Below are 12201 nucleotides of genomic sequence, written 5' to 3'. Positions count from 1 at the left end.
CGAATGCGGATCCTTGGGTACCTTGCCCGGGCTTGGTGGTGTGAAGCACTGGCTTTTTCATTTTACGGGTCTCAGTCAGGCTACATGCAGCTCCTGGAGGTGCCCAGGTCTGGCTGGTGCAAGGCGTAGCCACTCAAAGGGGACTGGGAGCAACCTGGGTGCCAGAAATCCCATCTTCTCTCATCCTGCTACAGAGACAAGGTCCTCAAAACACTGAAGGGAGGGCAGTGTGAAGGAGATGTCTCATCAAGGATGCTCGAGGCCCTGCTGAGCCACACAGGCAACAATGATGCCTTTGCTGGAGGTCTGCTCCATCAGAGTGTGGTGCCAAGATGGGCATCTGGAGGGGTCAGCCCTTAGCAGCCATGATGACAAGGCTGGGTACCAGTGACAGCCGCACGCTGCCCATTGCCCTGACTGGGAGCCAGGGCCTCAACCCTTGGCCTCATCCCTTGGATGGCCGTGCCACCTAGGGCTCACATCACCTGTCCCCTACTGCAGTGATAGAGCTTTGGGCACCCTCCACCTTTGTGTTGCTTTGTGTCCAGTCACCACCAGTTCCTACTGTGGGCACCGTGCTGCTGGGATGGGCTGGGAACCCTGTGGTCCCGTACTTTTGCTGACCAAGCTGTTCCCTGACTATGACCAGCACAGCCAGGGTTGAACATGGAAAGGGGAACAAGTTTCTCATGCAGAGAAAATGAAACTTGGCACTTCTCTTTCCCAAGCAGGCAAACCACCGTGCATGCAAGTACATCCCCCCCACCCTGCTCCTCCTCCTCCTTGCCCCCAAGGAAGAGCTTCCAACAAACAAAGGTGCTGATCAGACTGGTCTGTCTTCACCCATTCACCCACAGCAAGGAGGTAAGTCATGCCAAATAGCTGGGGACACATGCCTCCTCTGCCACTGCTCTCCAGTCCTTGCTCCCTGACACCTCCTTTCTTCACTTCCTCCCTCCACAAGGGTTCAAAGTAGGAGAAGAGAGAGAAGATGATGGTGGGAAGAGGGGGTTGCAGGAATCTGTCCTTGCTTCATGTGATTGTGGACATCACTAGGCTCTTCAGGCTTGTCCCAGGCTGAGTACCCCACATTTTGGGGTAGGTCTTTGTTCTCAGGACCTCTCTCCTCTCTCCCAGCTGTGTATTGGAGATCTGGATCCCTTTTGCCTGTTTATCCCTTTACTGTTTTCCCTCCTCTGTTGTGTCTCTTTGCACCTCTTCCTCACTTCTGCTCTCCCTCCCGTGGGACCACTGCCCCATACATCAGTGCTTGCTCCCCCAACACTGGAAGAAGCATCCTCTGCATGCACCTGACGGGTGACCACCTATCCCCAGGACATGCACCAAAGGCTTTATGTCATGGGCTTTCCAATCCCACAGCCCTGCCACAGGCACATCAGAGATTTTCAGTAACATCAATGATTTCAGATCACGCAAGGGAACAGTCTCAAAATCCCTCCATAAACTTATTTTCACCATTTCAAGTAGCATCCGGCTATCTGTATTGGCCAACAGATGGGTGGCACGGTAGGTCTGTGCACACATCTGATGAGAGCACTTGCATGTCTGTGTCCAAGGTGCACCCGTGTGTTTGCTGTGTGCTTGCCTCCGTCTCCAACTCCCCCACCCCTATGCTCGTAGGGAGGCAGGATGCAGCCCGGGCTTTGGCTGGTGACAAGCACCCTGGCAGCAGTGCTGGGCATGGCCCTGCCTGAGGACGGCATGTGTCGGGCACCGGATGGCAAGGACGGCTTCCCGGGCATCCCTGGCCTTGACGGGAGGCCAGGGCAGAAGGGTGACGTGGGAGAGCCAGGTGAGGGGGAGCTGGGGATGTGCAGTGCGGGTGGCCTGGGAGCCTCAAGCCTCTTGGTAGGAGCATCACAGGCTGTGGGAGCAGCTTGAGAGATGCTGAACATGCATGAACTGCTGCTCCTCACCTCCTCTCCCCAGGGAAATCTGCACAGAGGATGGGCATCAAGGGACTCAAAGGGGATGCAGGTGATCCAGGGCCTCCTGGCGTCCCGGGTAACCGGGGCTACCACGGCTTGCCTGGTTTCCCCGGGCCCCCAGGGCAGTTGGGGCCGAAGGGATACAAGGGGGTGGCTGGCAATATCCTGGAGCAGCCACGTCCTGCCTTCTCCGCCTCGCGGAGTTCCCCACCGTCCATGGGCAGGACGGTGGTGTTTGACAACATCATCACCAACCAGGAGACCTCCTACAATCCCCAGACCGGGGAGTTCACCTGCCGTGTTCCTGGGCTCTACTACTTCGCCTACCAGGTGGTCTCCAGCGGGGACCTCTGCCTGAGCATCACCAAGAACAGGGAGCACGTGGTCACCTTCTGCGACAACAACAGCCGCGAGATCCTGCAGGTGAACTCGGGCAGCAGCGTGCTCAGCCTGGCCGTGGGCGACCGGGTCTCTGTGAGCACGGACCCTGCCAAGGGCAGCGCCATTTACAGCGGCTCCGAGGCAGACAGCGTCTTCAGCGGCTTCATGCTGTTCCCGGAGGCGGGCTGACGGACCGTCGGCCCGGTCCTGCTTCGCACCAGAGCATCGTGGCACGCGTGTCCGCCTGTGTTTTCCCGCTGTGAGCGTGTGGGGTGGTTTCGTATCACAGCAAACCAGGACAGCCCCAAACTGAGCCGCCAGACGGGCCCTGTGCTTCCACTGATGTCACGAAGCGCCAGGCTGTGGGTCACCACTGCAGCCACCTCTGCGCTCAGCCTGCCCGCTCCATCGCAGAGCCAGAGCACTCCTGGCCCCAGCAGCCCTTTCTCCTCCCGGGCATTCAGACCCCACATTCGGTGGGCTGTCACTGGCACATTTCACCAGTTGTGGCTCTTTGCTCCTGAGTGGGAAATCACCGTGTGCCACTGCTTCTGCTATGCTAACCGTTGCAAACCCCCTTCTGGTGCCAGGCCACTGCTGCCTCTCACGTCTTCCCTGTTGGAATAAGTAAACCCTTCTCCCGCAACTGCCTCTTGAGTTTTCTTTCCTATTCACGCGTCTTCCCCAAACCATCAATGTCCTCTGCCCCTTCCCAAGCTGCTCAGGGAGAGAAGCGATTCCAGATTGCCCCTGCCAAGCACGGATCCCAAGTGCAAAGGCAGAAGGACAGGAGGGGACAAGTGTACAAGCAGTACTGGCACTTAAAGGAACAGGAAATCTCTGGGACTAGCCTATGTGTGTCCTTTTCCTGGTGAGTCCAAGCTAGCTGTCCTGTACAAGGGTAAATACAGGCAGCAGATCATGCACCTCATCCACATGGTCCTCTGTTGGTACCCAAACTCTCCTCGACAGGCAAAAGGCAGCTGTGGTCCTCCGGGCTTTAAGCAAGGAGGGACTGATGGGGTTGTGGGGTGATGGTGGTGGATTGTGGGGTGATGATCTTCTCTTTTTGGCTTGGGGTGAGACTACCAGGCAGTACACCAGGCTGGGCAGATATCAAGCAGACAGAAAGCAACAAAGAAGCCTCACAGGTGCCGTACCCTGGCACAGTTGCTCCACACATGCCAGGCAGTCAAATGTCTCCATTGCTGGAGCAGTGAGGAGGAGGTCAGGTCACCTGTGCGGATGCTGGGGCCCCAGTGCATCTAGCACCCAGCAGAGCTGGTGGAGCACACGGCAAGGTGCAGAGGACAGCCAGCCTGTGGGTCAGAAACCCTCAAGGAGGAGTGTCCTTCAGTCTCATCTCCTACGGGTGCAGCATCTCCCATCAGAGCCAGGCGAAGACCTTGCACCAGCCCTTCGTTGCACAGATGTCTCTGACTCCACAGAGCTGGCATGAGGGTCTGCTCTTCACCCACTCACTGCCCTTGTGCCCAGAAATGAGTTAAGGATGGGGAGAAGGCAGGCGATTTGCAGAGGGCTGTTCCCCATGGCGGCTGGAGGGTTTGTGGCAGATCTCCTCCCAGCAGCTCATCCCATGTCTGTCCTTCCAGACCCTGCTGCTCTGGTGGCATTGGCACAGGTCTCGCTGGACAGCCAGGAAAGTGCTTGCTTAGAGGAAGCAATTGGGCAGGAGGATGTGAACCTTGGCTGGTGGCCAGCTAGGAGTTCTGGGTCCCCAAGAGCCCTTTCCTAACTCTGCAACTTCCTCTGGGAGGGTGCCACGGAGAGTCCCCCACGCCGTGCTGTGCCGGCAGGCAGTGCCTGCAGCAGCCGCAGGGCTCAGCAGCGCAGGATCCCGCGCCCTGCTCCCCTCACCAGCGGTAAGAGATGCTGCAGGGTCCATCTCTTTGGGGTGGGCTGCACGAGGACTGGGGGTCCGGCAGCACAGTGCAGTGCTGTGCCAGTGGAGGAGGCAGAGGCACTGCCAGGCTGCACACGTTTCGTGGGGGCAAATGCACGCTTGTCCTTGCTGGGGGAAGACCCAGTCCCCTGGGCCAGGGACACCTCAGCTGATGGGGGCTTGATCCCCATGGACAGAGACAGGAAAGCCAAGCTGCTGCTGCAGGAGGGGTGAGATCAGCCGGGTCCAGAGAGCTCCAGCCTCTGCGTGACGTGGCACAACACTCCACAGTGGCATACGGATCTGCAGAGGGCTTGGGGCGCTGGGCTGGGAGATCTTGGGGCTGGCCATGGGTACTACAAGATCTCATGGCTCCAACCAGACTGAAAGTCCAACCTGTGCCATCGGGGGCTCCCCTGGGATTGGTGATGAGCCCGGGGTCCGTTTCTACATATCCTCCTTCCCATCGCCTGGCAATTGGTATGGAGGGGGGCATTGAGGGCACAGCCATCACAGGCAGGTGTCCCTGCTGCAGCCAGCCTCATAGCACAGTACCTCCTTTGCCCATGGCCTGGATGCCACTCTGCCATGGCCCCTCACCCCAACACTTTCTTTCCCTTTCCATGCTCTAGGGCACCAAAATGGGGCAAAGCTTCTGGGAGCAGCTCCATCTGGCCCTCACCCTCCTACTTCTGAATCTGGGGTCTGCCGTGACCAGAGATGCCCCTTACAGCTGCTATGGGGTTCCAGGCCTGCCAGGCATGCCAGGTGCACCAGGCAAGGATGGCCGGGATGGGCTGAAGGGAGCCAAAGGCGAGCCAGGTGAGTGTGCAAGGAGGGGAACCACGCAGGCTGTTGAAGGGCCGGGAGGGTTGAGTCCTCCGTGGCCAGTCTGCCTTGGTTTGCAGGCTGTGGAGAGGACTCTCTGTGGACAGGACCCTCTGTGGACAGGACAGGAGGGGAGGAGGCTGGAGAGAGGAAACAACCCTCTCCTGTTCAGGGGAAGGGGCTGGAGGACTGACACCGACTCCCCATCACCCCACAGGCATCCCAGCCACTTCTGCAACACAAGGACCCAAGGGCATGAAAGGGGAAATGGGCAGCCCTGGCTCACCAGGCAAGTCTGGCCTCATCGGTCCCCCTGGTCCCCCTGGAGACCCTGGGATGATGGGCTTTGCTGGACCGCCGGGTATGCCAGGCAGCTACAAACAGAAGCAGCGGTCAGCATTTTCGGTGACGAGGCAGACCAGCGAGCATCCCCTGAAGAATGTCCCTGTGGTATTCAACAATGTCATCACCAACACCAACCATGACTACAACACCACCACAGGCAAGTTCACCTGCAAGCTCTCCGGCCTCTACTACTTTGTCTTCCACACCTCACTGACATCCAACCTCTGCGTCGTCCTGTACAAGAACAACAGCAAGATGGCCAGCTTCTGTGACCATAAGACCAACACCATACAAGTCAGCTCTGGTGGGGTCCTCCTCCACCTGAGTGCTGGGAACCAGGTCTGGCTGCAGGTGAACGACTACAATGGCATGGTGGGCATTGGCAACTCTGACAGCATCTTCTCAGGGTTCCTGCTCTTCCCAGACTAGAGGACCACCAGAGCCCACCCCAGCATGCTCGCCTCTTCGCCCTGCCCTGCAAATGCTGCTGCTCGCTGCCAGGCTGTTGCTGATGCTCCAGGATTCTCTGCTGGGTGGGAAGCCCCAGAAAGGCAATCAGCCTCAGCCTCCAGCCACAGCCTCCTGGCCTGGGGACTGAGAGCAGGCAGCTGCTGAACGAAGGGAACCGGCACGTCTGGATGCATCTGCACCCAGAGTGATCATGCCAAGCCCCTGGGGTCCTGCTCGTTCTGCCACATGCATCCACCCTGATAACCCCGCATTGCCTTCTGCAGCCAGAGCCAAAGGTCTCTCTGTGTCTCTCCCCTTTCCCCTGGGGTTGCACCAGGGATAGCTAGAGGTGTCCTGGAGCAGGCTTGCAGCAGCACCTTTGCTATGACCCAGCTGTGGAAAGTCTCAATAAATCCTTCCCCAGTGCCTCTGGCTCATCGTCTCTCTTTCCTCTATGACTTGCCTTTTGCAGGTGGAACCCATGTGTGGACAGACAGATGTGGTGTGCATGCGTGCGTGTGCGTGTGTGCATGACATCTGGACGTCTGCGTGGTGTCAGGAAGGTCCTGAGTCCTCACTGGCTCAGCCGTGCTCAGCACCAGTGAGCATCACACACTGTTGACAACCTTGGCCTTGGTCGGCGGGGTAGGACCCTCAGCAGCACTGACTGCAGGAAGGGGACAGTTCCCATGCCCATGTACACAGCTCCACCTAGGGTGGACCAAGACTGCTCCAGGCAGGGGCCTCAATACTCCCCTTCCCCTCCAAGTAGCTGCAGTTCCATTGCAGAGGAACATAGACCACGGCAAACCACATGGCCATGCTTCTGGTGGCTGGCACATCCCCAGGGTTCCAGCCTCACCAGGGACAGGGCAGGGGAAGCACTGGCTTCCCAGAGCCAGACTGAAGGAGCTCCTGGCTCTGGAGAATACAGAGCCATCAAAACCCAATGGAGATTCCTCCTGGTGACACACATTGTACGATGGAGAAAGAGGTCATCTCCAGTGAACCTACTGTGCTTCACCTCCACAAGGCATCAGCAGAAAGCAGAACTGGAAATGCTTTTACCGCAGGGTGCAATCACTTCCCATCTGCAACATTCAGGAAAGCCTGGGGGACAAATTCAAGGTGATGGATGCTGAGATCCTGTAGCATCCTCTGGGCCTGCTGGTACCTCCCAGCAGAGCTGGGTGTGTGCAGAGAAGCCTGAGGGGTGCTAGCTGAGTGCAGGGACATTTCTGCAGTCCTGAGGGGTTACCCAAACCTGCCTGGAGCTCACAGCAGCATTCCCCATAGCAAGAACACCTGAGCAGGACCCAGGGACCCTGCAGGGCAGAGCAGACATCCCTCTGCTCCCTGGTGTCAGAGCTGTATGACTGAGTGACCCCAGGGTGTTATTTGGGGACAGCACATTCTGCTGAGCTGATGGGCAGCATTCGAGTCGGATATGAAAGTGCAACAGAAGAAAGGGCAGGAGCTAAAGATAAAAAAGGGATGTGGCCCGGATTCTTTCACAACAGCCCTTGCAGCAAACTTCTGCTTCCCACCACATTCATTTCCAAGCAGGACATTGGTGTGCCCTGCTCCATCTCCTGATCTGTGCAACAAGACATCCAAAGTAAGAACAAGCTGTGGGCAAGGCTGAGACCCAGCTCCTCCCTGCAGGTAGGAACACGTGGGGAACCCGGCAGCAGCAGGGTGACAGTCATCCCCTGCATCACTAGCACTTCACTGTGGCTTGGGGAAGAGGGGAAAGGGGGCTGCTGGGCTAAGGGTGGTGGAGATCTCTGATGGGGCATCCTGATCCCTCCTGCTCCACCTGGAGGAAAGGGGAGATGGCAAAAGCCCAGAAGGGTGATTAGGGACTGAGCATCAGTCTGAAAGGTGCACTGGGGGTGGTCTCCTGCCTTGAGATGTTCTTGTCGTCTGCCCAGACCTGGGCTGAGAGCCTGTGGATCAGTCTTTGTACCTGCCACATCCAAATTGGAGCTGGTGAGGCTGGAGAATCCAGCTCACTGACCTCTTTTCCTGGTGACACCAGAATTTCAGTGCTGGGAAAGTCCACCTGAAGCCAGAGAGTGTGGCTGGGGTGATGTGATGTCCAAATACAGCCCTCAAATGCCCGGTGTTTACCACACGTGCACCTGCACCAGGAGCTGGAGAAAGGAGCTGAGCTGTGGGATGCAGGGAGGGCAGATGGAAGATGGGACCCCAGAGACTGGCAGCCCAGATGTCTGTCCCACTAAGGCTGGGATGAAGCAGGCATGTGGCAGGACACAACAGGAACCCACAGGGGTTAGGAGGGCAGATCTGGGGGGATTCCATTGCCATCTGCAAGGATTAAAACTGTCTCTCAGATATGCTGGTGGAGAGTGAGAGCTGTCTCCTTGTAGATGATGAAACTGCTCTGTCCTGGGGAAGGATTTTAACCCGCAGGTGTGGTCCTCAGATGGGATGGAGAATTTCTCCTCTGAGGGAGCCGTGCGGACTCAGAGCAGTAGGGACCTGTGGCACATGCCCGTGGCAGCAGCATGGCCAGGCTGGACATCAGACCTCTGGGACAGGCTCACCTGTCCCTAGACATTCACGTGGCTGAAGCTCCGGGCACTGGTAAAGCCCTCCCATGCCCAAAGGGTCTGGTCCGTCCAAGGCCACCAGGTGAGCAGATTTGGCTCTGCAGTAGGACGATTTCCCTCCCTGACGGTATCACCCAGAAGTACTTCTAGTCATTGTCCTTCAGAGCAGCACAGAATGCCTTCCCCATCCCTCCTACTGCCAAGGTAAGACCCTCGACAACTTTCTGTGCTCCAGCAGATGCAGACCATGTGGGTGATGCTCATCTGCCTGGCTGGAGGACAGCTTGCAAGTGCCATATTCTGCGAGACCTATGGCACCATCCCAGGCATCCCAGGGACACCAGGACGGCCTGGCAGCAATGGCAGAGATGGGGAGAATGGCATAAAGGGCGAGCGAGGTAAGGAGGAGGCTGCAGGTGGGGAAAATGTCATCTTGTGAATAGTGAGAGTGGGAAAAGGCGGTGCCAGGCACATGGTCCTAAGAAAGCCACCCATTTTCCACCTGTCCCTTTGGGGTGTTATCAGGTGGGGTGATGCCTGGGGACAGAAAGGGCTGGACAGACCAGAGCACCCTGAAGAACCTGGGGAGGGAGGATGCTTGAGACCAGGGAGTGTCGCACATGCCGAGTGGGCAGGGGTCTCTGCTGACCCACATCCAAGCACAGATACTGGTGGTTTCCTTCCCAGTGCTCCCTCTGCAGACCAGCGGGGCTCAGCTGCCATCACAATGACTCTTCCTCCTGCTTTCTAGGTCCCCCAGGCCAGGTGGAGCACGCAGATGTCATAGGGGAGAAGGGAGACCCAGGAGCACCGGGGTACCCTGGGAAGATTGGCCCCCCTGGTCTCCCGGGTTCAAAGGGATTCCGAGGTATCATGGGACCCCCTGGCCCTCAGGGGGACCCTGGTGACTACAAGGCCACCCTCAAGTCTGCCTTCTCTGCTGCTCGGACCATCAGCTCCTACCCACGCCGGGAGCAGCCCATCCGCTTCAACCACATCATCACCAACGAGAAGGGCCACTACGAGAACCGATACGGCCGCTTCATCTGCCGGGTCCCGGGCATCTACTACCTCACCTACCACGTCACCTCCAGGGGCAATCTGTGCCTCAGGATGAAAAAGGGCCAGGGTGGCAGCAGAGGCGAGAAGGTGGTGACCTTCTGCGACTATGTGCACAGCAGTTACCAGGTCACCACGGGTGGGGTGGTCCTCAAGCTGGCAGCGAACGAGTCCGTCTGGCTGGAGCCAACGGAGAAGAACTCCCTGATGGGGATCGAAGGGTCCGACAGCATCTTCTCTGGCTTTCTGATCTTCCCCGAGGCTTAACCCACCGACGGTGTCTCTCTGCAGCCCTTCCCCTGCTGCTGGCTGGTCCCTGCAGGGCTGAGGACTCCCCTGGAAGCGACTCTTCACTCCAGATTTGGTGCCCTAAGCCCATTGCTACCTGTCTTGCACATTAAATGACAGCTCCTTGTGCTGCTGGTTCTTTCCTGTCTAGGATTTGCCTCCATCCCCCCAGATAATGCTCAGACACCCAGAGCATTACCTCCTCTACTCCCAGGTGCAGCCTGGGCATTTCAGCATCTCATCATTGCTGAGCAGAGCCAGGCAATTCAGGCAGCTCCTGCTGCAGACACGCTGAGTATCTCCTTCCAGACCCACCCAGAGAAAGTCCCAGGAAAACACAGAGAGGAAGCCTGGTCTCTAGTAGGGGGCAGGACACATGGCATAGTGGGAAAATTGGGGCCACTGGGTACTGGTGGTAGACCAGGAGATGCTGGAGATGGTGCTGTACTGGAGAGCCCTGAGGCTGATAGGATCTGGGGGACAACAAACTCTCTTAGACTTTTCTGGGGGGTGAGGGGGTGGTGGTGACAATAATATCCCCAGAAGCTTGTCAGAGCTTGTGGAAAGATGAGCCATATGTATGTGAGGAAGCCAGAGCTTGTTGCCATGAGGGAAGAGGTGTGGGGCACATGGCTATCCCCTGGCACAGCTGAGCAGGGTCCAGAGCAGCCCCATAATCCAAGGAGACGACTGACACGTGCAAGACCTCTAACACAGCTCAGCCCACCTGGAGGTCCAAGGGCCCAAGGACCTCCAAGATGAGTAAGAGTTGAGGACCCCAAGCATGTCCCTGTCCCAGAGGCAGGTGACAATCCAGCATTGTGCCTGGGTGGGTGGGTTGCCTTCAGCCCCCAGCCCAGCCATGGCAGCTGCTGGGTGTGAAGCCCATAGCGGTGTACACGGGGCACTCCAGACCTAGAAGAGGAGAATTTTTGTGGGAGTCTGGGATTTGAAAGGGGCTGGATGAAGGGGACGGTGATAAAGGGTCTTGCGAGTGTGTGGAGGGGTGGGATATGGACAGGCTTTTATAGAGCATCGCCACTGAGCTCTCGGGATCTGCTTGTGGGTCCAGGGCCCCACAGCTCTGGGCTGCACATATCTCCCTGCCCCAGCGCAGGACAGTGACCAGCACCGGTGCAACCAGCTTGAAGGCTCCGGCTCCTCTCCGGGACAATTTGCCGGCAGGTGGCACCGGAGGCTGGATCAGCCCTCACCTCCCAGCGGGAGCATCCCTGTCCCACAGGCTGGGAGGGCAAAGCTTGCAGGGACCCAGCAGAAGTGTGAGGCTCAGCTCTGCCTTGCCTGTAAAGTCTGGGAGGAGGCACCAGGCAGGATTAGTGCCTCGTCCTCAGCACCCCAGCACCACTTTGTTCTTCCCCCAGCGAAATCTGTGGCTTCTGTCTCCCCAGATCTCAACCTCCTACCAGAAAGTCGCGGCAGAGGGATGTTAGATGTTGTATCCTAAAGCTCGCCCTGTGCAGGAGCACTGGGCTGCTTTCAGAATGCAGCCACAACGCTCATGCCATTTTGCAGCTGGAGACACAGCATCCCAAATAAAATTGGCTCAGCAGGACAGGTGGAGGAAAAGGGTAGGTATCTGAGCCCCAAAACAGAGGCTGGGCAGCATACGCCAGCTGAGTCTCCTGAATCCTCAGCAGGTCTGCAGAAGACACCAAACCAAGGAGCAGTCGATACACTGGAGGAAAGGGCTGCCATTCAAAGAGCCTTGACAGGCTTGAGAAATGAGCTGGCAGGAACCTACTGACATTTAATAGAGGCAAATGCAAAGTCCTTCCTCTGGCACGGGATAACCCCATGCGATAGGACAAGCAGGACGAAGCTTTGCAGGAAGGAATCTGGGATGCTGGTGGACAGCAAGTTGAAGCTTTCTGCCTTTCTGAGTAATTGATATAATCTTTTTGGACTTTTGAAAAGGTCTTTGTCAGGCCCCCTCTGGAGCAGAGATGGTTTTATTTTTAAAACTAATGTCTGACCTAACGCCAGCACAAGGCAGAGGGTTTCTAGGGTCTTGACTGTACCTGGAGGGAGTCAGAGGGCAGTGGAGGTACCAATGGTGTGTAAAGTGCAGCTCAAGGTGCTTGTGCAGCCAGAAAACAGATGTGCACAGGGCAATGCTCCATCCCACGGGTCTCAGCCAGCGCCCGGCAATGACATCTCAGGCATTAGCTCCATGGGACGGCAGCTGTTTGCTCCCCTGAAGCTGCCACTGCATGAGCCACGGAGCAGCACATCCCTCAGGTATCCAAAATGGATTCGGGGCCAGGGGGCCATGAGCAGCTGGAGAGGGTGGTGGTCCATGTAACATCACCCTTAAGTCCTTCCAGGGCTGCTCAGCACAGGCAGTGGATTTCTGACCCTGCAGGAAGCCAGAAAGCCCCAGATCTCCACCCCAGGGCAGCTG

The 12201-nt window shown here is 57.6% G+C and overlaps 3 protein-coding genes across 4 annotated transcripts; all 3 read left to right on the top strand.

Moving 5' to 3' along the window:
* The first annotated feature begins 843 nt into the window (after nt 1–843).
* On the top strand, nt 844–2519 carry C1QA (complement C1q A chain). The gene is made up of 3 exons (XM_009983056.2): nt 844–864; nt 1642–1813; nt 1951–2519. Exons 2-3 carry the CDS (start codon nt 1651–1653, stop codon nt 2517–2519), a joined length of 732 nt encoding a protein of 243 aa, XP_009981358.2. The 5' UTR covers nt 844–864; nt 1642–1650.
* A 1674-nt stretch (nt 2520–4193) lies between these two features.
* C1QC (complement C1q C chain) lies at nt 4194–5853 on the top strand. The gene is made up of 3 exons (XM_009983055.2): nt 4194–4213; nt 4866–5055; nt 5279–5853. The coding sequence occupies exons 2-3, from the start codon at nt 4875–4877 to the stop codon at nt 5833–5835; spliced, it is 738 nt and encodes a 245-aa protein (XP_009981357.2). The 5' UTR covers nt 4194–4213; nt 4866–4874; the 3' UTR covers nt 5836–5853.
* Nucleotides 5854–7303: 1450 nt separating this feature from the next.
* Nucleotides 7304–9758, top strand: C1QB (complement C1q B chain). 2 transcript variants are annotated; one of them, XM_086625685.1, is made up of 3 exons: nt 7304–7474; nt 8671–8830; nt 9184–9758. In XM_086625685.1, the coding sequence occupies exons 1-3, from the start codon at nt 7304–7306 to the stop codon at nt 9756–9758; spliced, it is 906 nt and encodes a 301-aa protein (XP_086481811.1). The 2 variants fall into 2 exon arrangements, with proteins under 2 accessions (XP_086481811.1, XP_086481812.1); XM_086625686.1 differs by lacking the exon at nt 7304–7474 and adding an exon at nt 7504–7521.
* Nucleotides 9759–12201: the final 2443 nt, after the last annotated feature.

The sequence above is a fragment of the Tauraco erythrolophus genome, chromosome 23 (genome assembly GCF_009769465.1).
Source record: "Tauraco erythrolophus isolate bTauEry1 chromosome 23, bTauEry1.pri, whole genome shotgun sequence".
Taxonomy (NCBI): domain Eukaryota; kingdom Metazoa; phylum Chordata; class Aves; order Musophagiformes; family Musophagidae; genus Tauraco; species Tauraco erythrolophus.
The sequence above is the reverse complement of the archived record's forward strand: the minus strand, read 5'-3'. Positions and strand labels throughout refer to the sequence as shown.

Excerpts from the sequence above, each read along its gene's own strand:
- C1QA (XM_009983056.2), top strand. The coding sequence starts at position 1,651 with ATGCAGCCCGGGCTTTGGCTGGTGACAAGCACCCTGGCAGCAGTGCTG. Across the intron at positions 1,814-1,950 it reads GGGTGACGTGGGAGAGCCAG|GGAAATCTGCACAGAGGATG; the intron begins GTGAGGGGGAGC and ends TCCTCTCCCCAG.
- C1QC (XM_009983055.2), top strand. The coding sequence starts at position 4,875 with ATGGGGCAAAGCTTCTGGGAGCAGCTCCATCTGGCCCTCACCCTCCTA. Across the intron at positions 5,056-5,278 it reads GGGAGCCAAAGGCGAGCCAG|GCATCCCAGCCACTTCTGCA; the intron begins GTGAGTGTGCAA and ends ATCACCCCACAG.
- C1QB (XM_086625685.1), top strand. The coding sequence starts at position 7,304 with ATGAAAGTGCAACAGAAGAAAGGGCAGGAGCTAAAGATAAAAAAGGGA. Across the intron at positions 7,475-8,670 it reads TGTGCAACAAGACATCCAAA|ATGCAGACCATGTGGGTGAT; the intron begins GTAAGAACAAGC and ends GTGCTCCAGCAG. Across the intron at positions 8,831-9,183 it reads TGGCATAAAGGGCGAGCGAG|GTCCCCCAGGCCAGGTGGAG; the intron begins GTAAGGAGGAGG and ends CCTGCTTTCTAG.